General features: G+C 44.0%; 1 protein-coding gene across 1 annotated transcript in view; it reads left to right on the forward strand.

Moving 5' to 3' along the window:
- The window catches only part of CACNA1B (calcium voltage-gated channel subunit alpha1 B), a 443,389-nt gene that overhangs the window by 335,511 nt on the left and 79,911 nt on the right, over positions 1-27,967 (forward strand). The window contains exons 20-26 of the mRNA XM_054997363.1: positions 3,568-4,389; positions 7,047-7,264; positions 10,125-10,251; positions 11,094-11,223; positions 12,603-12,662; positions 17,456-17,562; positions 22,421-22,432. Of these exons, the coding sequence (XP_054853338.1) occupies positions 3,568-4,389; positions 7,047-7,264; positions 10,125-10,251; positions 11,094-11,223; positions 12,603-12,662; positions 17,456-17,562; positions 22,421-22,432 (1,476 nt within the window). The remainder of the gene's footprint in view (positions 1-3,567; positions 4,390-7,046; positions 7,265-10,124; positions 10,252-11,093; positions 11,224-12,602; positions 12,663-17,455; positions 17,563-22,420; positions 22,433-27,967) is intronic.

Below are 27,967 nucleotides of genomic sequence, written 5' to 3' on the forward strand. Positions count from 1 at the left end.
CTTTTCCTTTCTCCTGAGATAGCCCTGGTCTACAACCGCAACAGGATGAGGTGGTAGAATTCGGAGATGGTAGAATGGGCTGCTCCACTTCAGACTGCAGGTGGGAAAACTCATATTTTTACACTTCTCTATGTAAAACATCCCTAAACAAAAAAATAATGAGCAGATCAGGGAGAAAAATTCCGGCACAACCCTTTACATTCTGTGATAGTTTTTCACTTATAGTGAATTATTAATGTAAAGGAAGTTTCTGTAATCCCTCACCTGCAATCTGAAGTACAGTCCATTCTGCAACATCGTTCTGCTACATGTGTGGACTAGCCCATGCAGGTTATGATCCTTTCGTAAGGGATTATGTGGGTATAAGAAGCCACCTTTGATGACTTGTCATTCTGTTGTTCTCTGACTGGCAATGGCTCTTCAGGGCATCAGGCAGGATCTCTCTAACTGCCCTGCTACTTGAATGCCATTGAACCATTCATTTTGAATATTTATTATGCCCCCATCCACCCCCAGTAGCTAGACCTGCTACGGAGGCTAGCTTCCACCTAATTAAAACAACGAAAAACACCAATCTATTGCAATTAGCAAGACCAATAGTAAAACAAAAAAATCCAATGAGCAATAATATTAAAATATTGATAGTAGCAAAGATCAGCAGTAAGACATTTAAAGTCCACATAGGAGGCAATTTTAGTCCTAAGCAGAGTTACATTGAAGTCAATGGGGTGGGGGTGGGGGTAACTGTTTTGGATGGCACCATCCAGAGGGAGATATTAAAAAATAGCAAAAAGCTTAAGAAAAAGGAAAAATCTTCACCATGTGCTAGAAAATTAACAAGCTTGGCACTCGTCCAGGAGAGGGAGTTTTCACTGTGAATCTGCCATGGCAGAGAAATCTTCGTCTCTAATGGCTATCTGCCTTTCTTCTGAAGATGAAGGCATTTGGGCTGGGCCTCCGTAGATAACCTTAGTTCAAATAGTAATTTAAGTACCTTGGATCAAGACAATTTAGGGCTGTAAAAGCAACAGCCAGGCCTTTCGATTTTGCTGTCAGGTGAATTGATGAACAGCCAGCGCAGTTCCTTTCCAGCTGGCAAAATTACCTCTCCGTAACTTATACCACACAACAAATATTGCAGAGGCAGCCCAGCGCAGAATGCTTTACAGTAATCTGGCCATGGATATGTTCAGAACATGAATATCTATGGCCAGGTAGTTTCTCTGAAGGGGAAGCCTCAGCTGACATACTAGAGTTGAACCTCCGTATTTTAGTCAGGGATCTAGTAATACCATCATGAGATGGTGGATAAAACCTAGGATTTTCTGAATGCAAAACATATCTTCTGGCACTGAGCTACAGTTTTATGCAAGCTACAAATCTGGACTTTGATGGAAGATTTTCTCTGTGCCCAGAGTCTTAGCTTACACAAAACCTGAAGAAAAAGATAACTGGTTGTTATTGCAAGGGCAAGAAGCCCTGTGGCACAGAGTGGTAAGCTGCAGTACTGCAGCCCAAGCTCTGCTCACGACCTGAGTTTGATCCTGGCGGAAGCTGGGTTCAGATAACTGGCTCAAGGTTGACTCAGCCTTCCATCCTTCTGAGGTTGGTAAAATGAGTACCCAGTTTCCTGGGGGTAAAGTGTAGATGACTAGGGAAGGCATTAGCAAACCACGCTGTAAAAAGTCTGCCGAGAAAATGTGATGCAACGTCCCTCCATGGGCCGGTAATGACTCGGTGCTTGCGCAGGGGACTACCTTTACCTTTATTGCAAGGGCATTTAACTTGTAATTTAGCTTCTGTAAGTCTGAATACTGACTGCTGTGCATGAGCCTAAACAAAATTCTAAAATCATCTTCCCCTGATTTTCTTAAAGAAAAAGAAAATTGTTAGCAAATCAGAAAGGTTTTAGTTCGAGGTCCTTAAAAGATCATATTTATTTTCCTTTGCCTTCTGTTCCTTCAAAGAGCATGCTTCACCCTGACAGCAGGAAAAAGTGTAAACCTCCATTTCCAAGAAACACAACCGACCTTGAACACAACGGGGACTGGAGTCCTCAGCACACTTTAATTCAGGGTGTCTCATAATTAACTTTCTAAAAAAGTCCTCTGGCACAGGTCTTGGGAGTGATGCCCAGATGTTAGCCATGCCTTCTTCCCACCCATCTCCAGTAGCAAATGTACAACACTACTGAGCAGCCAGTGAAGTGGTTCCTTGCCATGTAAAGGTTGCCACATTATCAGCCCCTTCCATTTGGTTCCTTGATAGATGCTTCATAGGAACTGTTTCCAGTACAGGCTGCAAGGTTTTTTGGCTCTTGAGCTAAGGACACCCATGAGTACCACCCCTGACATTCCCTTCTCCCCCTCCCAATTGTAGCCACATTTTTTTTTAACCAGTTGTGGCTCTGTTCCTCTAATGACTGCCTTTGCTTCCCACTTGCAGTAAAAGGAGCAAGGAAGTGTCACTGCACTATTGCAGGAAACTGAATCAGTGGGGAAGGATGCCTGGAGGAAGAAGCAAAGCATTATTCTCTTTAATAATAACAACAACAACAATAATAACAATAACAACATTCAATTTATACACCACCCTTCAGGACAATTTAATGCCCACTCAGAGCGGTTTACAAAGTATGTCATTATTATCCCCGCAACAAAACACCCTGTGAGGTGGGGTGGGGCTGAGAGAGCTCTGAAAGAGCTGTGACTAGCCCAAGGTCACCCACCTGGCTTCAAGTGGAGGAGTGGGGAATCAAACCCAGCCCTCCAGATTAGAGTCCCAAGCTCTTAACCACTACACCAAACTGGGTCTCCTTCTGCTCTCTCCACCACCTCCAGGCACTTCTCCCTTTAGGAAATGGGAGAGTGACCCAATGGCTTCATCCCCTCTACTGGGCTGTGAGCCTTGGCCCTGACCTCAGCCCTGGTGGCTCTCCTATCTCTGTGTGTAAGCAGAATCAGGTCTTCACCTTGTGTTTTTTCAAAGCAACCCCCTGCTCATGTTCAAATGGGATGGACAATTTGGAACACCGGTGATGGAGGTCAGGAAAGTCAGTGCCAGAATGCAGCGTGTGAGGTTTCCTTCAATTTTGCGTGTTGATTCAAGTTGATTGATTTTTTTTCTAAATGTCTCTTGCTTAAGCCCACCTTATTTTCTCCCTGGTTTATCCTTGTGACAAGAAGGCATGATACGGAGAGGGGAGTACAGTCCTTGGATTGGTTGGAATGAGTGATGGAATGCTGGTGACGTTGGTATAGAGGTGGGGGACCCTTAGTTGTGAAATTTGGCATCCCCCTCAACGAACTGATTTTTCAAAGTCAAATAAGTGCACAGCACCAGGAACACAGAGGGGCAGAAAACCAATATTTGTGATTTTCCCACCGACTTCACCTCCTCTTGTGTATTCAACTGGCCATCCCATCATTGTTCTTGTGTTTATTTTGGCTAGATTTGGCAGTTCTGAAAGCTGTCATCATTTCATTGATTAAATGGTAACAATCTTTGTCCTCTGCTCCCCTTCCTCCCCCTACCTCCCATCCCCCTGTTCCTTCCTCTCTTCTGTAGCAAACAGCAGAATGCCTCCAAATCAAAATCTGTGTGGGAGCAGAGGACCAGCCAAATTCGTATGCACAATTTCCGGACCAGCTGTGAAGCACTATATAATGAACTAGATCCAGAGGATAGGGTGCGCTATGCTACCACCCTCCACATTCGTCCAGACATGAAAACTCATTTGGATCGGCCCCTGGTGGTTGAGCCAAGGAGCAGCGAAGGCCACAACAACAATGGCAGTAAGCTAAGCCCCACTGATGTGCAGGAATCAGCAGAGCAGGTAAAGACAGGTGCTGCTGAGAGCACAGAGGGTCCCCGGAAGCACCATCGGCACAGAGAAAAAGACAGGGCCGGAGAGCAGGAGAAGAGCAATGTGCCGAAGGAAGAGAACGGGGAATCTGGCACAAACAATAAGGAGGAACGCCACCGGCCTCACAGGAGCCGGAGCAAAGAGGGTGAGGGTGGTGGCAAAGAAGGGCGCAACAAAACCCAGGAGGGGGTTAGACGGCATCACCGCCGCGGTTCAGTGGAGGAGGGAGCTGAAAAGGAACACAGGCGCCACCGCAGTCACCGGCACTCGACTGAGCGGCAAGCAAAAGAAGGCAATGGCACAGTCAATGGCACCAAGATGGAGCGCCGTTCACGACACCGAGGAGGATCCAGGCCTGGGAATCGGGAAGGAGATCCAGGCTCTAAAGGAGAGGGCTGTGAAGAACCTCACAGACGGCACAAGATGCGGCATAAAGCACTGTCAACTTACGAATCAGTGGAGAAGGAGAATGGCGAGGAAGAGGGAGAACTGGGGGAGAAGGAACTGAGGAATCACCAGCCAAGGTGAGTTGGACGGTGAGTCAGTAGACTCTGCCCGGACGATGCTGGGGCGAGTTGAATTGTCATGGCCGATGCAACACCAGAAGCTAGAAAGCCAGTTCAAGAACTAGGAGCATATTTGGCATCAAATGATGTGCTCAGTTCTGAGACTCAGTAGATTCCTTTGGAGAAGTATGCAAAAGGAGTAGGAGGCCAGAGAGCAGACAAAGAAACAGACCGGCTAGTACAAGGAGTGAACTAAACCTAAACCCTAACCCTTGTTACTTAAACCCTAAGCCAGGTTTTTCTGTCCATAAGGACACAGTTAAGTATGCTTTTCCTTTCTGTTTCCGCAGTTTAATGTTCAGGCTGGTGCTGGTGAAAAGCAGGTACATGGTTGTACATGGGCCTTTTGCTATGTACCCCCAGGGGTTGTATTTGTTACCTTTCTACTACTTCCAGATATTATGATCGTGCCTCCTCATCTGTACATTCTGAATCTTTCCTAGGACTGATCTTTTTTTAAAAAAATGAACAAAGGCAGACCCTTTTGAGAGCTAATGGTCTCTGGAGACTCCCCCCTTTTGTTTCTTTGAGGAACAATTCAGGAATTTCCCCCTAATCAAAGTGTCATCTTGATAATATTAAACTTTGAAGTAATGGAATGCGTGTGTGTGGGGCGGGGGGGGGGAAGAGTCACGAATGAAAGGTATGAACTATAATTAGGAATAAATCGTTCCCTTTGTTATGTAAGCTTGCCACCACTTGGGGTGGGGAGGGTGCTAACATATAGATTTTGGCAGCTAGAGCTCCCCTGCAATGGCCTGATTTAAAGATTTTGGATTTTGGAACAGTTCCTGAGCTATAATGACACACTAGGGAGCTATTTACACTCCACAACCAATTAATCAGCAGGGCACAGAAGAGAGCCTTTTGTGAGTGTTGCCAAAAAACAAAAACAAAACCCCACTGTGTGCCTGCTATCATTGGAACCATTTTCGATCCCCTGGCTTGCATTCTGTGACTGTGAACGGCTTCTTTAGCTAATTCTATTCCCAGTGAAGTATTTCCTAAGCTCTTTGATGAACTCTGTAAGGCCAGTGTTGACTAGTTAGCCCAGTTGAAATGTCATGATGAACTCAGTCCTCCAAACAATGAAAGATGCCTTTGGGAGGCTTTTATTGAAAAAGTGTTTCTAATTACCATAAATGGACAACAACAGCAGATCAACATGACTTGAGGAATCAAGAAAAAGTCTCCAGGCTGTTTGAATAATAGATGGTGGAAAGTGAGAGTTTAACGGATTTCTTGTTCATTTCTCAGTAAAATTCAAAGTGTTGCCTTTGACCTCCCAGAAAAATCTGGGGCAATCTTGCTTTCGGGGCTTTTTTTCTGGGAAAAGAGGTGGTGGAACTCAGTGGGTTGCCCTCGGAGAAAATGGTCACATGGCTGGTGGCCCCGCCCCCTGATCTCCAGGCAGAGGGGAGATTGCCAGTGCGGAAGGCAATCTCAACTCCCCTCTGTCTGGAGATCAGGGGGCGGGGCCACCAGCCATGTGACCATTTTTAAGAGGTTCCAGAACTCCGTTCCACCGCGTTCCAGCTGAAAAAAAGCCCTGTTGCTTCTATAGGTAGCTAGCCACCCATTAAGATCTACAGCAGAGACCCTTATTCATGTGCTTCTGCCTTCAGTGGTTAGACAGATAGTAATTGGGGAAAGAGCCTTCTCTCTGGTGGCTCCCCAGTCATGGAACGTCTTGCTCAGTCATATTTGCCTGGTGTTTTATTGCTATCTTTCAGGCACCAGGTGAAGACTGTTCCTTGCTTTTATCATCTCTAAACTGAGAGCAGCTGCTTCTTTTATAAATTCTGTATGTATTTATTATTGAACATGATTGTTTTAATGTTTGTATTATTCTTATTTTTAATAGAAAACTGGAGCAAAAATCCTGAGAGAATGAGAATGAACGAACAGGGATAAGAGGATTTTCCCCATTCCATTCCTTGATTGTTCTGGCATTTCAGTCTGCACTGTGTTCTACACCTCCAGAATTTCTAAAATTAATACAGGAATTGAACATGTATAGTTTGCCACAACATTTAGTTCTTTCAATTTTCCTTTAAGTTTCTCCCTCTTCTTCATTAACATTCATGTGTGCATTGAGAAAATGCAATCGAAATAAGCTCTTTTTAAAAATAGGATTATATGTGTGAGTACATCAAGATTCCTTGATCTGGTGCTTAACTGCACGTGTGCACCCATGCATCACTAAAGCATTGCACACAAAACATCTCTATAGACTCAAACATATGATAGCATCTAAATAGCTTTTAAAAGTAATGCATTGATAATGGGGTGGGGGGAGACAGATGAATGGAGGGAACTGAAAGTTGTGGCCAACTACATGTATCATTTGTGTTGTATAAAACCTGGAAATAAAAAGTGAAACTGTTAGATCCACTTGAGAAATAGAACCAGGTAACTCGGAACATCAAAATCTAGGAGGAAATTTGGAGGAGGATAATTTTGAAGGCATCTTTTGTCAGGAGCTGAGATGTCAGTCTAGTATCTTACTGCAAAGTCAAGTTGAAGAGGAGTTAGCTTGTCAAGTAACTTCCTCTTGAGGAGCTAAAGAGCGGCAGACCTGGGGTGAATTTGCAATCTCTGCTCTTGCGTTTCAGAGAAGGTCAATGTGACGCCGAGGCTGGCGGGAGTGTGATTGTTGCCCCGCTGCACACCTTGCCTAGTACCTGTCTGCCGAGAGTGCCTGAACAGCCAGAGGATGCTGATAATCAGAAAAATGTCACCCGCATGGGTCAGCCATCACTGGACAAAACTGTCACTGTGAATATCCCTGTCACTGTCACTGCTCCTCCAGGGGAAGCTGCAATCATTCCAAGTGAGTGCTTCCAACTCTGCAGTTCTGTCTGAATAATGGAGAGGGAGCTGGAAAAGGAACCTTGAGTTCTAGTATAACTCCCTGGTTGTGAATTAGCAAACTGTTGCTAATGAGTGATTCCGCGCACGTTGCATAATGCACTTCCAATCCTCTTTATAGATCATTTGGAATGGATTTTTGTGTGTGCGTAACAAAAAATCCACCTCAAACGATTGATAAAGTGCATTGAAAGTGCATTATCCAACGTGTGCGGAATCAGCCAATGAGAGGAAACAAAAATGTGCACTAAGGCAGTGGGTGCTATCTTGGATGAGACTGGCTTGATCACCTTGGTCAGGTGCAGAATCATGATGATTATAGGGATGGGCAAATGTTCCTTGTTTGTTTCTGTCAGTTCCTGTTCAATGGATCTTCTCAAAATAGCCGCCCCGATCAGACCAGGCAGAGACAGATTTGGTAAACAGTTTTATTCAGGAATTCCAGTACAGCCAACTAACATAAGGCAATTGTTGAGAATGACTGTTTAACTGTAACAATGCTGACTATATACTCCTTTTCCTACGGAACGGAACTCTTGGCTTTGACAGCCGTTCAGTGCTAGAAAACTAAACTGCAACTATGTTACTTTTCTACCTTCTATGCCAGACAGGTTAACCCCTGTCTGTTTCTTTTTCAATTTGTTTAGATTTTTGTAACTTCTTTTAGTTGTCTGCTTTTCACTGTTGAATTTGTAGATTGATTTGTATTCAGTCAATCATTGATTATTACAGTTAAGGACCAGCAACATTAAACATAAATTAACAGAGCAATTCAGGGAGTATATATACAACAAAAGTACAATAAAAATATAAAAATAGGAAATGTAATTCACTGAATCTGCACGGTACCTTGGTAGACTCTGGTAGCTGCACAGAAACTTGTGATTTTGTCTAATATTTCGGGCTCAAGATCAGCTAGAAGAAAGGAGCTGCACCATTCACCCAATTGCCCTAGAATGTTTTGGAAGATAGGCTGGGTAAATGAGTGTCTGAGGTCATCGTAAAAGGGGCAATGGAGCAATACATGTCCAACTGTTTCAATTTCCTCAGTAGTAAACACTAGTAAAATGGGACACCACGATATCATCTCTGATAAAGAGGGTAGAAGAACATTGAGACGGGCCAGAGTGAAAGCTATCTTCTACTTAGGGATCAGTAAATTAGCTAAATGGTTTGACAGCACTCATTTCTTGTTCTTAAGGTGATGGTGTTGAAGTTCAGTGTCCCAGATCCTTTGCTTAATTTCTGATTTGGCTTTTGAATAACACAAGGCTATTAAGCTGCTAGGAGAATATCCAATGGACTGCATTTTCTTTGAAATGGACCTTTTCCATTTTGACTGAAATTGATATGTATTGTATAAACCTGTTGTAAGGCAGTTCACAACCTACAGGGCTGTGGTGTGTTTTTGTGTGAGCCCCCCCCCCCATTTGAATGTAGCACAAGATTCCTATTGGGGGGGGGAGCACTGAGCTGTTTGCTGGTTCATATAGGGCAGCCCATGGGCAACAGAGATTTTAGCAGCTGTTTAAGCCAGTTTGGGCACTATTTTGCAGGCTGTCTGCAAGCTGATCATCCCATTGGCCCTTTGGAATGATTTGAGACTAGCTGGTTGCTGTTAAATAGATAAGCAGGAAGTTTTGGGGCTTCCTTTGGATTGGCGGTGAAGAGAGCCTTCTTTTTAGTCTGCTTCACATTGTTCCATGAATGGTGATTGCATGTAATTTGGCCTTGTCTTGGGCCTGAATGAGCCATAACTAGCTTGGCAGCACTAGGGCAGGTAGGGCATTGGCAAGCACTCTGAGGCATTTATGGATGAAGGGCTGTTCACACACCAGCCCATCATTTACTTAAGCAGCCAGATAGCTAGGAGATGGGCAACCTTGGTGCTTAGCAGCATTAACCAAGCCCTTCGTTGCCTGTGGAGGAGATGTAGATGATGCTTAGCACTTCTCAGCACTGTTTTATGTGCAGGCTAGGATTAACAAAGCCAGTGGGAATGCTGGCAAAGTTTGGATCTCATGTGTGCTCGTGCACATATGTGCAAAACACTGGTTGCCATGGTAGACTGCTTGTTAGCCAGCAACCCACCTTCCAAAATTAGGGAAAGGTTTTTGGTGATGTTGAGCACCATTAATAAAGTCTGCTTTAACCTAGCTGATTATGTCTCATTTCTTCATTTCAAATGCCACTACAATAGGTACTTTAGTTGTCATGTGCATATATAATGTGATTTTTGATGTGCAAATAATGTTGAAACAAGTACATTTCTTGGTGAAAATTTAGTGCAACGAAACAGAAACTGCTGCACAAGTAAAGAATCACAAGCTTAGTTTGCATAAGGAAGAAGCACAATCAAAATGGAGTTTGGGGCATTAAAATAGCAGGGATGAGAAATTTTGAATTGCCCCTAGTGGGGCTAATGAGCTGTAAAATGGCTGCTCACATTCACTCTTTGCCACCTTCACTCAGGGTCCTCCTCCAGGTGCTTCTGTAGAGGTGCTACAATATATACATTTTTGTATTACGTTCTGTGCCAGCAGGTTAAGACAGTTTTCTCTTAACTTTTTTGTGACACCTTGTATAACCTGGTGTGAATGATAAATGATACAAATAAGACTGATTAACTAACCTATTAATTAGGCAACAGACAGGCAGACATGACTGTAAAATCATTTACAGTGCAATCTGATGGTGAGCTACTCCAGTCTAAGTCCATTGAAGTCAATGGACTTAGGCTGGAGCAGTTCTCCATAGGATTGTACTGCCAATCAGTTAGTAGTCCCTGTTTTGATGCCTGTTCCCTTTTGGCTTCGCTGCAGTGAATAATGTTGAATTTGAAACAAAAACAGAAGAGAAGAAAGACATGGATGATGAGGACTTGACGAAAAATGGACCGAAACCAATCCTGCCTTACAGCTCCATGTTCATCCTAAGCCCAACCAACCCGTAAGTTATCCCAGCTATTTTTTCCCCTGTTTTGTGAGGCTGATTTCGAATGGTTGTTGTGCTCTTTATCTGAATGATAATTTTGGACTTCAGTCCTGTTTGGACAGTACTTGGCACCTATTAAGAAGGGGGAGCATGGGGAAAGGAGAGTATGCCTTATCTCCATGCCCACCTGACATGCCTCTGAAGATTCAAGATGAGTACATTATCTGGAATCTTGTTATATTTCAATGCCTATGGAATTTATTAAAAGAAATGTGTATGTTTTAATAGCTTGCTGTATAAGACATCTACCTACAGATTTTGTATTTATTTATCATTTATGCATATATGTTGAGATTTTCTTTGGTCTTTTTTCCCCCTCTTGGACATGTGAGATAGTGCCCTTGGTGAAGCTAAGCAGGTCTGGTTCTGCTTAGAGGTTGGATGGGAGACCTCCTCAGAATCCTGTGTAAACCACCTGTAACAGAATAAAAGCAGGGTATAAATCAAATAAGCAAAATAAATACGCTATTATTTATTGACCACACAGATTCTTTGTTTCAAGTGTTTTCCTGGCTTCCTTCTAATTCAATCAAACGTGCAGCATCAAACTGCTTGTAAAAATTATTCATATCATCTTCACTTAATATCAAAATTGGGTAATAAATCTTAAGGATTTCAACTGATGCAAATTCAGTGGAAATATTTGCATAGATAAGTCTTGCCCGTTAATGTTAAATTCACATTTTTCTTTCTGGCATGTTGTCCCTATCAATAATTTTGGAGCTGGCTGCCCTAGTGCAATAGCAGCACATAGTAGAGTCGGCTCTTCCTTGTGCTGTTTTCCTTGGCTCTTCCAGAATCCGGCGCCTGTGCCATTACATGGTGAACATGCGTTACTTTGAAATGGTCATCCTCATGGTCATAGCACTCAGCAGCATAGCCTTGGCAGCTGAAGACCCGGTGCAGGCTGAATCACCAAGAAACGAGGTGAGTAGTTGTGCTGTGCTTTGCTGAAATATTGCAAGGTTTGGTTTTTGCTGCTGAAGTTGTCAAGCCGGAAAATGTTCACAAGAAACCCGTATCTTCTACTCTTTCCTGGATTTTCACACTTCCTGCCCCCCTCGCCCCCCAACATTCTGTCCTCCTCCATTTTTCTTTAAAAAAAATTAGGTAATAATTTTATGTACAAAGTAAACAAGCATTTTAAAAAGGGTTAAATTACTAATTTGTAAATCCTACAAAGTGCAAAATTTTAAACATTTCTCAACATGCTGTACAGAAACAAATTCCATGTTAGCCAATATACATACATACCCACTTAACATTATAAATCTTACCAATCAAAACTTAGTATTAAAATAATACAAACAGTTATATGACTTAACTTTAAAGCATCCCCCCAAAATACAGGAAAGGTATTGCACAAATACCTTAACTTCTTCATTACTACTATTGTCCCAATCTGGTGCTGCTTTGGGAAACTCATTCCCCATTGGCTGGGGCAACTGGAATGCTCATCTCATTGAAGATAATGAGGGCCAGAGGAAGGCTGCTTCCACACACGTTGGATAATCCACTTTCAATACGCTTTAGTGAACATTTATAACGGATTTTCCATGTGTGGAACAAAAAATCCACTTCTAAAGGATAACTAAAGTGCATTGAAAGTGCATTATTCAACGTGTGTGGAAACGGCCGAAATGTCACCATTTCCAAGAAATCATGGTTCTGGCACAGATTGACTAGGCAAAAAAAAAAGGGGGGGGGAAGAAGGGGATCAAGGGAGTCAGGGACAAGCTACAAGTGACGAATGACAGTTGAACGGCAAGTGTATTCCTCCCTGTTTACTTATCCTCCACTTGCACTCCACTCAATCCACTTGCCGTTCTAGTGTCATTCGTCACTTGTAGCTTGGCCCTCAGTCTTAATTGGGCTATCACCCAATTGCAAGGGATATATTTGCCATTGTTGTGGGAGTTGTTTGAGAAAATTCATTATAGTTAGAGGCAATGTTTCCCTTCCACCATGAGAAATCTTCTGTTGGAGGAAGGAGTTATTTGGTAGAGGAAGGAGTCATTCCGCAGTGGAAGATTCCTCACTTAGTGGAAAGGTACCATCCAACCCCATCCCTTATCTCTTTTGACTGTAAGAGTGACACCACTTTTATTCTAAAACAAACATGTGCCCTAGTTATGAAAAATTGGGGGATATTAGTTATAGGGGAATCATACCATGGAATCTTGAGAAGACTGTGCAGTTATAGAAGTAAAATCCACTTCTATACAAGCCTTACTCTATCTTTGCTGTTCTTGTATAGATCTGTTAACGCTGGGCTTCTTCAGCCAAGTCTCTTATTCTGATTTCAGGCTCTCAAGTACCTGGATTACATATTTACTGGTGTCTTTACTTTTGAGATGTTGATAAAGGTAAGAATCTCTTGTTGGTCCTTTTAGCATATGTCATATATTACCCAGTGGCAACAGAAGCTTGAGCAAGCTGCGCTTCCTGCTTCTAGGGTAGTTGGGTCAGAAAGCAGCCCACACTGATTCTATCTTAAGAGGTTGTGTGTTTCCCCATGCAAGTTCTTTTTCCAGTGTGACAGTAGTGATGCAAAAATAGGAACATGGTTCCTTTCCTTTGCTACAAGTCGATACTAGGGATGTGCGTTTCGGCATTCAGAATGCCGAAAGAATGCCGAAACAAAAGTGTTTCGGCTTCTTTCGGGGAATGCCGAAACGTTTCGGGGAATGCCGAAACGTTTCGGGTAGCCGAAAGAAAAAAGCCGAAACGTTTCGGGATTCTTTCGGCTTTCCTAAGGGAAAATGCCTCCGTCTTCCAGGACGCCTGGAGGAGGCATTTTCCCACCGAATAAGCCCAAAATTGGTAGGGACCTTCCTCTAACCCTTCTCTAACAACCACCCAAGTTTCAGACAGATTGGACTTTGGGGGGCCATGTTATGGCCCCCCAAAGCAGGTCCCCCCATCCTCCCATAAGAAAGCGAAGGAGCAGCATATTGTTAGCATGCTGCTGCTGATCTTTCTTCATTATTTCCTATGGGGAAAAAATGAAGAGGCAGGCTTCCTTTGCCAGGGGTGGCATTTTGCATGCAAAATGCCCCCTTACCCTCAGGGGCCCTTCTCCCACCCCTCCTCCCACCCCCCACCAAGGCTCAGCCTGCTCCCACTTGGGGGGGCCATTTCATGGCCTCCCCAAGTAGGTGCTCTTTTCTCTACCACTGACAGCTGGGGAAGGCTTGTGTTGCCAGGGGTGGCATTTTGCATGCAAAATGCCCCCTTACCCTCAGGGGCCCTTCTCCCACCCCTCCTCCCACCCCCCACCAAGGCTCAGCCTGCTCCCACTTGGGGGGGCCATTTCATGGCCTCCCCAAGTAGGTGCTCTAATCTCTACCACTGACAGCTGGGGGAGGCTTGTGTTGCCAGGGGTGGCATTTTGCATGCAAAATGCCCCCAAGCCCTCAGGGGCCCTTCTCCCACCCTTCCCCCCACCCCCCACCCAGGCTCAGACTGCTCCCACTTGGGGGGGGCATTTCATGGCCTCCCCAAGTAGGTGCTCTTTTCTCTACCACTGACAGCTGGGGAAGGCTTGTCTTGCCAGGGGTGGCATTTTGCATACAAAATGCCCCCCAGCCCTCTGGGGCCCTTCTCTCACCCTTCCTCCCACCCCCCACCAAGGCTCAGACTGCTCCTACTTGGGGGGGCATTTCATGGCATCCCCAAGTAGGTCCTCTCAGCCCCTAAAGTCCACCCCTTACAGCCCCACACAAACCCAATTCCCCCCCAGCTGCCACACACAGACCCAAATCCCCACATTAGCCCCTCACAGACCCAAATCCACCCCCACCTGCCCCACACCCATAACCCCAGGAACAGGCTGGCAAAGGCCAGCCCTCTCCCTTTGTTCCCTATGCTGGGAACTTCTAAACTCTCTTTCCCTGGGCAATTCTGCACAGCCCAGGGGTGCCACAATGGTGGGCACACTTCTGAGTGCCAGCTGGTCCCTGTGAAAGAGCACCTGAACCACAGACACCCTCCCTCAAATTCCCCCACCACCTACAGAGATGGCTGGCCAGCCAGCCCCATTGTTCCCTATGATGGGAACCAACTGCACAACAAAGAATAAAACAAGAACAACACAAAATAAAGTTTTAAAAAAATTATTTTCTCCCTTCCAAAGTACAAGTAGGCAAAGCATTATGACACATTACACCAGCAGTCCCCCACACAGAAAAATTAAAACAAAACTCACTTAACATCAGAGAATCACAAAGCATGATTCCTGTCAAAAACACTTTATTTCTTGAACAGCTTTAGGTTACACAGCAGGGGGGAACACCAAAGGGCATGGCAGCACTATCTTACACAAAAATAACACAACTCACTTAACATCAGAGAATCACAAAGCATGAGTCCTGTCAAAAACACTTTATTTCTTGAACAGCTTTAGGTTACACAGCAGGGGGGAACACCAAAGGGCATGGCAGCACTATCTTACACAAAAATAACACAACTCACTTAACATCAGAGAATCACAAAAACACAATTCCTGTCAAAAACACTTTATTTCTTGAACAGCTTTAGGTTACACAGCAGGGGGGAACACCAAAGGGCATGGCAGCACTATCTTACACAAAAATAACACAACTCACTTAACATCAGAGAATCACAAAAACACAATTCCTGTCAAAAACACTTTATTTCTTGAACAGCTTTAGGTTACACAGCAGGGGGGAACACCAAAGGGCATGGCAGCACTATCTTACACAAAAAGAACACAACTCACTTAACATCAGAGAATCACAAAAGCACAATTCCTGTCAAAAACACTTTATTTCTTGAACAGCTTTAGGCTACACAGCAGGGGGGGGACACCAAAGGGCATGGAAGCAGTATCTTACACAAAAATAACACAACTCACTTCACATTAAAGAATCACCCCAAAAAATAGCTGTCAAAAGCACTTTATTTCTGTAACTGCTTTAGGTTACACAGTAGGAAGGCACCGCAGAGCAGGAAAGCAGTGTACTACGCAAAAATAACACAACTCACTTCACATCAGAGAATCACACAAACACAATTGCTGTCAAAAACGGTGAAGTGGGTTGTATTATTTTTTGTAGTACATTGCTATCATGCCCTGTTGTGCCCTCCTACTGTGTAACCTAAAACTGTTCAAGAAATAAAGTGTTTTTGCCAGGAATTGTGTTTTTGTGATTCTCTGATGTTAAGTGAGTTGTGTTATTTTTGTGTAAGATAGTGCTGCCATGCCCTTTGGTGTTCCCCCCTGCTGTGTAACCTAAAGCTGTTCAAGAAATAAAGTGTTTTTGACAGGAATCATCCTTTGTGATTCTCTGATGTTAAGTGAGTTGTGTTATTTTTGTGTAAGATAGTGCTGCCATGCCCTTTGGTGTTCCCCCCTGCTGTGTAACCTAAAGCTGTTCAAGAAATAAAGTGTTTTTGACAGGAATCATGCTTTGTGATTCTCTGATGTTAAGTGAGTTTTGTTTTAATTTTTCTGTGTGGGGGACTGCTGGTGTAATGTGTCATAATGCTTTGCCTACTTGTACTTTGGAAGGGAGAAAATAATTTTTTTAAAACTTTATTTTGTGTTGTTCTTGTTTTATTCTTTGTTGTGCAGTTGGTTCCCATCATAGGGAACAATGGGGCTGGCTGGCCAGCCATCTCTGTAGGTGGTGGGGGAATTTGAGGGAGGGTGTCTGTGGTTCAGGTGCTCTTTCACAGGGACCAGCTGGCACTCAGAAGTGTGCCCACCATTGTGGCACCCAGGGATTGCCCAGGGAAAGAGAGTTTAGAAGTTCCCAGCATAGGGAACAAAGGGAGAGGGCTGGCCTTTGCCAGCCTGTTCCTGGGGTTATGGGTGTGGGGCAGGTGGGGGTGGATTTGGGTCTGTGAGGGGCTAATGTGGGGATTTGGGTCTGTGTGTGGCAGCTGGGGGGGAATTGGGTTTGTGTGGGGCTGTAAGGGGTGGACTTTAGGGGCTGAGAGGACCTACTTGGGGATGCCATGAAATGGCCCCCCAAGTGGGAGCAGTCTGAGCCTTGGTGGGGGGTGGGAGGAAGGGTGGGAGAAGGGCCCCAGAGGGCTGGGGGGCATTTTGCATGCAAAATGCCACCCCTGGCAACACAAGCCTCCCCCAGCTGTCAGTGGTAGAGATGAGAGCAGAGCACCTACTTGGGGAGGCCATGAAATGCCCCCCCAAGTGGGAGCAGGCTGAGCCTTGGTGGGGGGTGGGAGGAGGGGTGGGAGAAGGGCCCCAGAGGGTTGGGGGGCATTTTGCATGCAAAATGCCACCCCTGGCAACACAAGCCTCCCCCAGCTGTCAGTGGTAGAGATTAGAGCACCTACTTGGGGAGGCCATGAAATGCCCCCCCCAAGTGGGAGCAGGCTGAGCCTTGGTGGGGGGTGGGAGGAGGGGTGGGAGAAGGGCCCCTGAGGGCTGGGGGGCATTTTGCATGCAAAATGCCACCCCTGGCAAAGGAAGCCTGCCTCTTCATTTTTTCCCCATAGGAAATAATGAAGAAAGATCAGCAGCAGCATGCTAACAATATGCTGCTCCTTCGCTTTCTTATGGGAGGATGGGGGGACCTGCTTTGGGGGGCCATAACATGGCCCCCCAAAGTCCAATCTGTCTGAAACTTGGGTGGTTGTTAGAGAAGGGTTAGAGGAAGGTCCCCACCAATTTTGGGCTTATTTGGTGGGAAAATGCCTCCTCCAGGCGTCCTGAAAGACGGAGGCATTTTCCCATAGAAAAAAGCCGAAAGAATGCCGAAATAATGCTGAAAGAATCCCGAAAGTCGAAAGCCGAAAGAGATTCTTGTTTCGGCTTTCGGCTTTAACGATAGAGAATCTTCTTTCGGCTTTCTACTTTCGGCTATAGCCGAAAATTTTTGGCTTGCACACCCCTAGTCGATACCAATAGTCACTTTTAACCTGTTAACATTTCATGGGTTTTAAGCTCCCTCCCCCCCAACAAGGATCATTTTAGTGGTAAAGGCAGAGGGCCTGTTCACTGCAGAGTGGGTTTTTAGGCTGCTCTGTTCTTTCCCCCTTTGGGATTCATTCAGCAGTGAAAGGGCAGAGTCACTGTAGCTATGCATGCGTGCAAAACATTATGACACCAAGCGCCTGCTCCATTTCTGTATGTCTGAAGCATTTTGTTGTCTTTTTGGTTCCTATCTAGATGATTGACCTGGGCCTGATCCTACATCCTGGCTCCTATTTCCGTGACCTCTGGAACATCCTGGATTTTATTGTGGTCAGTGGGGCTCTTGTGGCCTTCGCCTTTTCGTAAGTAGATTTTCCTTTTGGGGCTCTGATTTCCTGAAGTGGAAAGCGGGGCAACACTGATCTGGAAATGGTGGTAGAGCAGTAGTCATTTTTCAAAAAAAAGGTGTTTGAAGTCATCCATTCCTTTTCGCACTTGGGGCATGAAAGTGGCCGAGTCACGAAGGGAAGAGTCCACTTCCCCTTCGTTTCAGGAGTGGAGCAGAACATGGATTACTATATGTAACTTTTCTGAATGCGGAGATCACTGAACTTCTGCACTCCTGCAAGCCACGTTTCTGAATACAGACAAGACCCCAAAGGAGCCTCCTCCTTCTCAAACACTTTCATTTAGTTTTCATTGGAGTCGGTCTGATAACCAGAAATTTTGTGGTGGTGGTGGGGGAGGGGGTCTCAGGATATCTGAGAATATTTTCTAAAATGTTCAGTTGTATTAAATATTAGTAGAATTAATTTCAGTTTTATAAAATGTAAAACTGCACCTTCATCAACTTATTTCATTGCCTTTGCACTCATTGGTCAGAACAATGGAAGGCAGGAGCAGATTTGCTTCTTGCTGAACAACGGGGCAGAATTTGTCTTGCTCGCTTTCCCCATTTTGTCCCTTGTCATTTTCACTCATGCCAGGGGGCAGATATGAGTATCTATCAGTGTAATCCTAAACAGAGTCACTCCAGTCTATGCCCATTACAATTAATGGGCTTAGACTGGAGTAACTCTGCTTAGGATCGCGCTGTAGAAATTTCCCTCAACAAGCGTAATACCAACTGGTGGGAAGGGCTCCAGTGGAAAAACAGCACAAAGAGGAAAAGATGTTATATCCTCTCTCCTGCTGCATCAGTCTTCCCTTTTAAGTCTCAGTACCATAACTACATCCACCCCCCTTAAAAAAAATGATTGAAGAGAAAAATGATCATGGAATTTCATGTAAAATCCAGTTCTGCCCGTGGGTGAGAGGAGAGTGATGCAGAGCCCAGTGTTCCTTGGCATCTGAGAAAGAGGACATCCATCTTTGCTCAGGAGTCAAGAGTCTAAGACATCCCTCTAGCAGTTACTTTTGTTAATTTTGCAAAACTTGCCAAGCCACACTGTTCAGGAGCCTTCCGTTCCCTTATGTTGGTTAGGAATGCATCCGAGTTACAGCAAACATTTCCTTTCCAGTTAAAGGAAAATGTGAGTCCAGAGGCCTAGATGGCTCCAGCATATTTTAGTAGTACAAGCCTTTGGTGTAGTTGGGGCTTGCATGTACAGGTTGTAAGCTTTGCCAAATAAACCAGGGGTAATTGTTTTTGTCATGTCTGGAAATGACACTAGATAATATCAACGCTGCTCTTGTACGTTCAGAACAAGAACGTACAAGAGCATTCTTTTGCCTGTTATGTTCTTGTAGTTTATTCTGCACTTTATTACTCTAGCTATTTCTCTATAACTGAGGTTTTCAAATTGCTCTCTGACTAGTTGAGTTCAGCTGGTTGACAGCTTTTCCGCTATAAGCTTCTTGTTTCGTAGCTCAGACCTTCACATGACTTGACTGACCTTTTGAGAACAACAACTTGATTTGCACAACTTGATGGTTAGATAGATGCTTTCACAGTATAATTCTGTTGAGGGTTAGAGAAGGGTTTTTCTCCATGGCATGGAGGCATTGGTCAGAGATACAAAAGCAGATAGCCCTGTCTGCCTGCTGCAGGTCTTAGATATGAAATGTGCTTGTTTTTTTCTAGGGGAAAGAGAGGCAGGCAGAGAACCTTCCCTTTCCATGGCTCCAGGGTCCATGGTTGACTTGGAATTTCTAAGAAAGCTTGCCACAGTAGTGGTGAGTTCACCCTAGAAAACTGTTGGGTACACTTGGACATCTGATGGGATCTAGATAGGAGCTGCTGGTTCTTGATACTTACAGGAATGAGTTTAGGCTGAAAATGCTAGTGGCGAAACTCTTGCTGCTGTCCCCCCACTGCTGATCAACAGGCCTTAGGGAAGTCCTACAAACCCCACTTTGACCAGTGAGCCACTGAGAGCGGGACCACAAGGTTGGACACTTGTCATCTGCCCTCAAGTTTTAATGGGAAATGTAGGTGTCCTGGTCTTGCAGCTTCGCTCTCCGACTGCTATCCAATGGACTTTTCAACTGTCACTTGTCCAACATTCCGCCAAGCTGCCTACATTTCCCGCCAAAACTTGAGGGAAGCTGGCAAGTGTCCAACCTGTGTCAGGCGTCACTTGTGGTCCCGCTCTCAGCTGCCATGTAGGTATGGCCAAGTCCTCACACTTTTTTCAGTTGCTGGTATTGTTGCTTCTCTGTATGTATGCCTTTGCCACTGGAAGTACAGAGAGTGGTTAATAGAGAGTGCCTTCTCTATGATGGTGCTATGGCTTTGGATTTTCCCTCATAAGGGAACTCTACCTTGCTCCATCCTTGCTGGCATTCTACCTTATTGTAAAGATTTTTAATCAGGGCTTCTCCAGGTTATATTGTTAACTGTGTGATTTTAAAAACAAAATTGTGCAAGGCATTTCATGCTGTTTGGGGCAGATGAAAGCTGCCAAGCATGTCAACTGTGCAATGTATGTCAAAGATTTTGAGCCTGGGACTATTAGGAGAAATAGGCTTTCTGAATATTTATGCAGTATTGAATGTCCTCTGTCTGAAATGCAAGGTGATGGTTTTGTGCTTTCTTTAGAGACCTGTTAACAAGTGATTGTGTTCTTGTAAAATACTGTGCATTTCCTGATTCCTAACTAATACCATTGGAGCTGGAATGCCATCAGCAGAAAGGCAATATATATATATATATATATAGTCTCATTATATTTGCCACGTTAATTCCTTTGGCCTTGGTATTTTGGTCTGCTTCTCTGGCTGTTGTGTCACTTAGAACACATACCAGGGAGTCAGAAATGTTGACTTTTATGAGAACCTTAGTGTGTGTAAGCACATATGCTGTTGGACTCCACAGCAACTGAGGACACACAATTCCATCCTTCTCATTTCGGCACCTGTCCAAATCTGTTTCTCTGTAGTGCTGCCTAAGGTGTGCCAGTACTTACGTGCATCATGATTTATTTATTTATTTAATTCAATGTATATTCCACCCTCCCTGCATTAGCAGGCTCAGGGCAGATTACAACCGGTATAATAATTTAAAATACAAATAGCTTTAAAACCAATAAAACCATATAAATATTTAAAAAACGTACAGCAGCAGACTTCTCCAAAAACCACCACCCAACCATCTCCAAAAGTATTTAACAAGGATGGGTGGTAAATGCTTCCAGTAGGGGGACACATTCTCTTCTAGTCAGCTGGCGGGGAGGCCCTGCCAGTGTCAATCATATGCCCGGCGGAACAGCTCCGTCTTGCAGGCCTGGCGGAAGGATAGCAAATCCGGCTGGGCACTGGTATCTTTAGGCAGAGCATTCCACCAGGTTGGAGCCAGGACAGAAAAGGCCCTAGCTCTGATCGACGCTAGGTGGGCCTCCCTGGGGCCAGGGACCATTAACAGCAGTTAGTTGCTGGATCGAAGCATCCTCCAGGGCTCATATAGGGAAAGACAGTCCCACAGATACGCTGGTCCCAGTCCGCATAGGGCTCAGTCTGGGCCACAGGGAGTCCCTTTTAAAGTAACGTTGTTGTTTTGCCCTGGAAAGACATCCAGAGTACATTTTTTCTAAGCATTATTCTGGCCTGAATAATGAAAATGGGAAGCGGATAAAGATGCATTCAACAGTAACAGTCACAGAACACAGCAATTTGAACACCAAATTTGCCTCTTCACTTTTATCTATGCATGAGCATATTTCCTCTGTTCTTTTATCACTTTGTAATTTTGCTCTTGATGCATCTTTTGGCTCCTTCAATTCCTTTGCATCCCCCCAATTCAGCATATTATAAAGAAAACTACAGAAAAAGCAGTCTGGGAGTGAAGGCTGTCATTTTATTGTGTTTTACTGATGTCCACATGCACTGCTGCACATTGATAAAGGGCCACGTAAAAAAAGAGTATTGTTATAACTGTACATGTGACCACATCGATATTGTTTCACCACTGTGTTTATCAGTTTGGTTGTGTGCATCAGTAATATGCGGGGAGAAAGGTATGAATGCACTGAAGGGACTAAGAGTTGCAACAAAATGTGCATGTACAGTATTCTGAAAAAAATTGGAAATGTTTAAAAAAGAAAAAATAGGGAATCTGTAATGCACTGGTTCCACTTTGGAAAGAAGACCAGGCATTTCAGAACTATAAATCTAGTGGAAAATTTTGGAGAATTTCAGAAGCACCCATCCTTTTATGTTGGTGGTGAGGAATGACAGTGGGTTTCCGGGAGTCTCTAACCCATAAACCATTCTTTCTCCTCCATATAAATTTATACATGAAGGTAGGTTCATCATGTGATCCATACTTCCTGACTTCCCTAACTGTTCTACTGCCTCTTGGTTGTTGCTGTGAAGGATTTGAACTGGGCACCTCAGGGCCCACATGTGGAGTTCTACCAATGAGATACTATGGACTAATGAGAAGGGGAGGTGAAAACAATTGGAGTATGTGCCAAAAATGGCTAGGTTCAACATGTAATATACTGTTAGTTTAAAATTAACACTGTGCCATGTTTTTGAACACTAAAAACTCCTTCCGAAGTGACAGGAAATCTGAAAGTATTCTGGTCCTGTCTGAAATGTGAAGGATGGGTATGCATGCATGCAGTTGTTTCACTTCCTGTTTGCTTTGTGAAAAATGATGGGCGGGAGGGAATTTCATTTGTGTGTTTGCTTTGGAGTTACTGTGTTGATGTGCACTTCCCTTTTGCCACTGACTCTGTGCTTTTTCTTTGTCTCCCTCTTGCTGGGATCTCTGTATAGGAGTGTCATGGGGTAATACACTATTTTTGTCCCTTGCAGCCTTGCTATGCCTGCGTATGCACCCAGCCACCATCCTGGTGATCTATTTTACACTCGTTCCATTGACTGTTCTGCCCTTTTGTTACTCATCATTGGTGACATTTCCTTTCCTCAACTTAACAGATCTCATTTGCTCACATTTGCTTTAGCTGGATTAACAATGTCATAACAGAAAGCTTGCCCCTAGAGCTGCCATATGCAGTTTTGGTTACTAAGGGCGTGTGTTTCACTTTACAGCTTCTTAGCTTTTCAGGGTAGAAAGTGGGTTTCAGACTATGTTCTGTGGATCCTTGGAGTACTTCAGAAGCTTATCAGGTTTCCTAAGTAATAGCAGACAAGAAGACGTGGATTGTTGTAGCAATGGCTAGAATTCAGAGGCAGTCCTTTCAGGACCACGGAGAGCTCCTGTGCTCCTTACCAGTGCTCAATTTTAATGGACAAATACTTGCTTATTTTATTTATTTGCATTATTTATAGTCCACCTTTCCCACTGAAACTCAAAACTGATTACACGGTGTGAGTCAGTACAGTCAATTTCAAAAGCATTTCAATAAGCAATGTAAAAGGGTATATCCAGGCCTTTTTGTCAGCTGGAACGCGGTGGAACGGAGTTCTGGAATCTCTTGAAAATGGTCACACGGCTGGTGGCCCCACCCCCTGATCTCCATACAGAGGGAAGTTTAGATTGCCCTCTGCACCAAGAGACGCAGAGGGCAATCTAAACTCCCCTCTTTCTGGAGATCAGGGGCCGGGCCACCAGCCATGTGACCATTTTCTCCAAGGGCAACCCACTGAGTTCCACCACCTCTTTTCCCAGAAAAAAGCCCTGGGTATATCAACACAAATTTGCCCAGATTTAAAACCAGCAGAAATCCAATATAGAGCTGAAGAAATGCTGAAATGGAGCATAAGCCATTCTGACTGACATATTAAATATCATAGGAACTACCCAGTAGAATCATAGCAAGAGTAGTAGAGTCTGTAGTCTATCAATACTTAGAGTAAAGTCTGTAGTCCATCACTGTACTTTTACTGATGGATCCCTTATAGTACAGCTCTCCCATATGAGTAAGAAGCCTTCTTGAATAATTCAGTTTTGCATAGTTTTCAGAAAGCCAGGAGAGTGAGAGCTTTCCTAACCTCTTCATAAAGTGAGGGCCACCACAGAGAATGCACATGTATGGGCAGCTGTTGATTTTGCCCATGCACAGGCCTATGGAACCTGCAGAAGGCCCTGTTCAGATGAGCGAAGCTGCTGTGGTAGAACAAGCAAGAACGGTGGTCCCATATATAGGATGTACCAAGGCCATGAAGAGCTTTGCATGGGATAATCTATACCTTGAATCAAGCCCTGTAACTGATAGGTAGCCAATGGTGTGACTGCTGTATGGGAGTAATATTCATGCTCCTCCTAGCTCCTAATAATAGCCAAGCTGTGGCATTATGCACATAGTTTCAATTTTACTGTTCAAAGAACAGATTTTGGCAGTTCCAAAAGTGCTTTCCCATCCCACTTGGTAGTGGTGACAGGTGGCAGAACTGGGGTGCAATCAGTCAGAAACTTATTCTTCACAAACTGAAGATAATTAGAAAAGGGCTATGTTCAAACTCTCAAAGTAGCTGATTGTGGCATTAGAACCAGCAAACTTTCATTCGAAAGAACTCATTTTGAAACAGATGAATTCACAGATCACAGAAGAAGAAAACGAGTAGCATCTTCTACGTTGAAGGGCTAAAAATATAGCTTCCTGCCTTCCTGTGGCCTAATTTATTTACACAATAGCCTCCTTCTATGATGCTTTAACTTTTTAAAAGGACATATCAGCAAGGGAACTCTTCTACTTTTAGCATTGTCATGGAAGTATGAGAAAGTTTTCTCCAAAACATTACATCAGCATGGTGTAGGAAAGCCCTGCTTGAGAAACTACAGATGGGTCTTGTTGGTAACTCATTTACCATGCAGATGTAATGAAAACTCAGCGGAGGGTGTATTTGGCTATCAGGAATTGGTTGCAGGAATTTGGCTATCAGGAGTTGAACCCTGAGAAGGTCTTCATAAGATATGTTGGTGCAAATTGGTTCCTGCTTCGTAATTGAGCCTTTCTCTGCAGGCAGTTACTGGCTAGCACTTTAAAAGAGCTTGGCTGCACTGAGTCTTCGGATCTTCTCTGCACTGAGGGGTATAATCAGGAAATGTATGAGCTGCATTTGAGAAAGAGAGAGACTCTCTCAGGCACTGAGCAGCCTTCCCAATGGCTACCCAGTCAAGGCATTAAATCACCTTAATTTTAAAAATATTGTCTCTTACTCGTTTCATGTTAAAAATTTTGCCCAGGAGTGTTTTTAGACTCAGCTCTTTTAATAGCCTGTGGTTTGAGGAAGCCTTGCTTGCTATCAGCCCACAGGGTTAAATACGCTGGATTTCTAAAGAAGACTTCCATAATTACAAAAATTCTCCTACCATCCGGGTGTACCAAGTTTTTCCAGAACAGATCTGCTCACTGTGTTTTGTAGCCTTCCAAAAAGTAGTTTGGATATCTGTTCACAAATGGGAAACAGCTAGATTTTCATTTATATTGCCTTCACGGACATTTTTTCCTCCTCTTGTGAGGTTTGTGTTTTACTATATTTGCTACGGATGAGTCAGTTTTCTATTTTATCCCATGGTTAATCTGAATTCTTCTACCGAAGAGGCTAAACCATCAGATTTCCAGCCATACCATATGCCTGAAAAATGAACTGAATGGCTAGTATATGCATATGAATTTTCTTTCTCTGTTGGCTAAGGGATGTATGCTGGCCACAGCCAAGACTGGGCTCTGCTGCAACAGCAGTCTGCTTCCAGTGCTTATTACTGAAGGGAGTTTCATTATGATGGGTTGTATTTACATTCCTCTATACTCCTAATTTTTGCAATATCCTTTTAAACCTTTAACTGCATCTCTTGATTCTGCTGGCTGATCTGCTCTGATGTCACAGCGGCCATTGGCAAATAAAGATACCCAAGTTGCTCTGGCTTCCATTGGCTTAGTTGTGCTAATGTCATAGATGAGCTGTGAAGCCTTGAAGCAGGCAGCTATACACTAAAAGAGAGATTTTTGAGATCTTACAGATGGCATTTGTGAAATTAAATTGCACGAGCATTCATTCAACTCTATAGTCTTTCAAATGATGCTTTATGAGTGCAAAACGGCCTCTCTACATATTGCATTTTTTAGGTATATGCTTAGGTACACTCATTAGAAAGCCAGGATTGACTGCAGCCCCTTCCAGAATGTATGTTTGTTGGAAAACCTAAGTTTCCAGTATGTTATGTTATAAAATAATGGTAAGTTGATTGGCTTTGGAGCCTTATGATGGAGAGAGAAAAATATGACATTTGCTGTTTAAGGTATGTGATAGAGTGCAGAAAAAAAGTAAGGAGGAAAATATTCAAAAGTGCCACAGAAAATAGATTTGTTGATTTGAAATTTGCTCAATGCATTTCAATCATGCTGCTGTTTCTCAAGGATACATCTTTCATAAGAGCCAAAAATGTTAAGGATGGAAAAATGCAAAGTGTATCCAGCTCAAAATGCATTGGGTAAGTTTCAAAATATACCTCCGTTCATCTTTGTGGCTTCTGTGCAGTCCCACCTTGGGACTGCGAACGTGAAGGCCAGCCACGTGAAAGATGTCTAGAGCTTTCTAGAAGACTAGGAGTGCCTCTCCTCCCCTTGGCACTTTCCTGCCCAAACCATCATATGATCAGGAGGAAAGGAGGTATTTCCTTAGGGTTTTTTGCCACCACAGAGAGAGGATCTTCATTGCTGTTCTCTATCTTTCTTCACCTCATTCTTGATACTGAGACTTATTTCTCTTTAAAGTTATTTTTTACCATCAATAGTCATTCCAGTGAAGAATAAAATTACATATAAAGAATAATCATTTCTGTTTTCCTTTTGTCATGGCTCAAGAGAGACCTCTTCAAGATTGTGCTGGCTGTGCTTTTAAACTGAAAAACATCTGGCTGTGCTTTTAAACTGAAAAACATCTGACTGTGTTTTTAAACTGAAAAACATCGGTTCTGTGTGCCACCAAGTTACCCTGAAGGCATGGCCTGTCAGAGCCTCCTCAGAAGGTTTTCTTCTTCTTTTGCTCAAAGGGCTGTAGCAATGCCCTAGCCTAATTAAGGGCACCTGAACCCTCCCTGGCACCCACAGCTCTGTAGGGAGAAGCCTGGAAGTGTGGCCTGACAGAGCCCTCTGATCAGAGGCTGAGAAGCTCCCCCCCAAAGGCTTTGGCTGCCTGCCAGCCTGAATAATGGCTCCCCACTTCCTTGGCTGTGTAGGCTCCGAGGGCAGAAACCCAGTGGTGTGGCCTGACAGAGCCCTGTGTCTATGACCATTGCATTCTCTTGGCCTGACCTGTTTTGCAGGGGTGTTGTATGGATGGAATGGAAGGGTATAAAATGTTATAGCCACTTTGAGTCTCCATTGGGGCTGAAAGGTGGAGTTTAGATAGACTCTACGCTCAGCTTTTAAAAGGATATCTTATGTTTCTACTCAGAATGGGTATCTCAGGGCAAGAAGTCCATGACACACAGTTTCATTAAATTTGCTGCTGTCTGGGCTCTACTGCAATCCTTTAGCAAATTTATACTTCATTCCCATGGTCACTATTCTTGTTATTGATGGCCTGCAGATTAAATAGAACTTCATCTCTAATTCAGTCACTGTAGAGTGTGAATGCTGTAAACTATTAGCCTATGTGGGAAGCAGAATTCCCCCGCTGCAATTTTCCTTTAATCTGCTAATCAGCAGGTCATTATAGACTAGACATACCTCACTTTTCTCGGTCTTTTGTTTTAGTGCAAATGCTTCATGTCATTGCAAGGTATTGCAGTTATATTTTCCTCAACTAACTGGTGTCGACTCTTAGATAATGGGCTATTTGACCTTTGCCATACACTGTGATGATCCATGCCCTACCCTATTGTTTACTCCTTTGCTGCCAAGGGCCTGTCATTGGGGAATGACCTTGCTAATATGTTGTTTCACAACATTAATGTGTCCAGTGCTTTGGCCAGCATTCGCTACCAGGGTTTGGCTTTCACTTCTCATGTCTCACAATGCTATCAGGTATATTAGTCATTCAGGCTCCAAGAGAGACCTGGCAGTATCCTCCCACAACCCTTCTTTTATGAGATGGTAGAGGCTATCATGTTCTGACTTGAGTGCCTGACTGTTCAATGCCCTTTGCCTAGCATAGCTCTCTCCACCATAGCACTGTTTTTCTTTGCCACATTCCTGCTTGTACTTTTGAAAGCACCTCTGGGTGAATGTCAATGAGATGCTAAGTGTCTGTTGGTAAGGTGGTCCTTCATGGTCTCTTAAACCGAGAGCTCCACTCCTACTTTCTTCAGTCAGTGAGCTTGCCACTCTCTTAATGTGGGACTGCATAGAAGCCATGAAGATGAAAACAGAGTGACAGTTGTCCATCAAGTGGTCTTCTGTGCAGTCGCACATC

The sequence above is a fragment of the Eublepharis macularius genome, chromosome 14 (genome assembly GCF_028583425.1).
Source record: "Eublepharis macularius isolate TG4126 chromosome 14, MPM_Emac_v1.0, whole genome shotgun sequence".
NCBI classification, from domain to species: domain Eukaryota; kingdom Metazoa; phylum Chordata; class Lepidosauria; order Squamata; family Eublepharidae; genus Eublepharis; species Eublepharis macularius.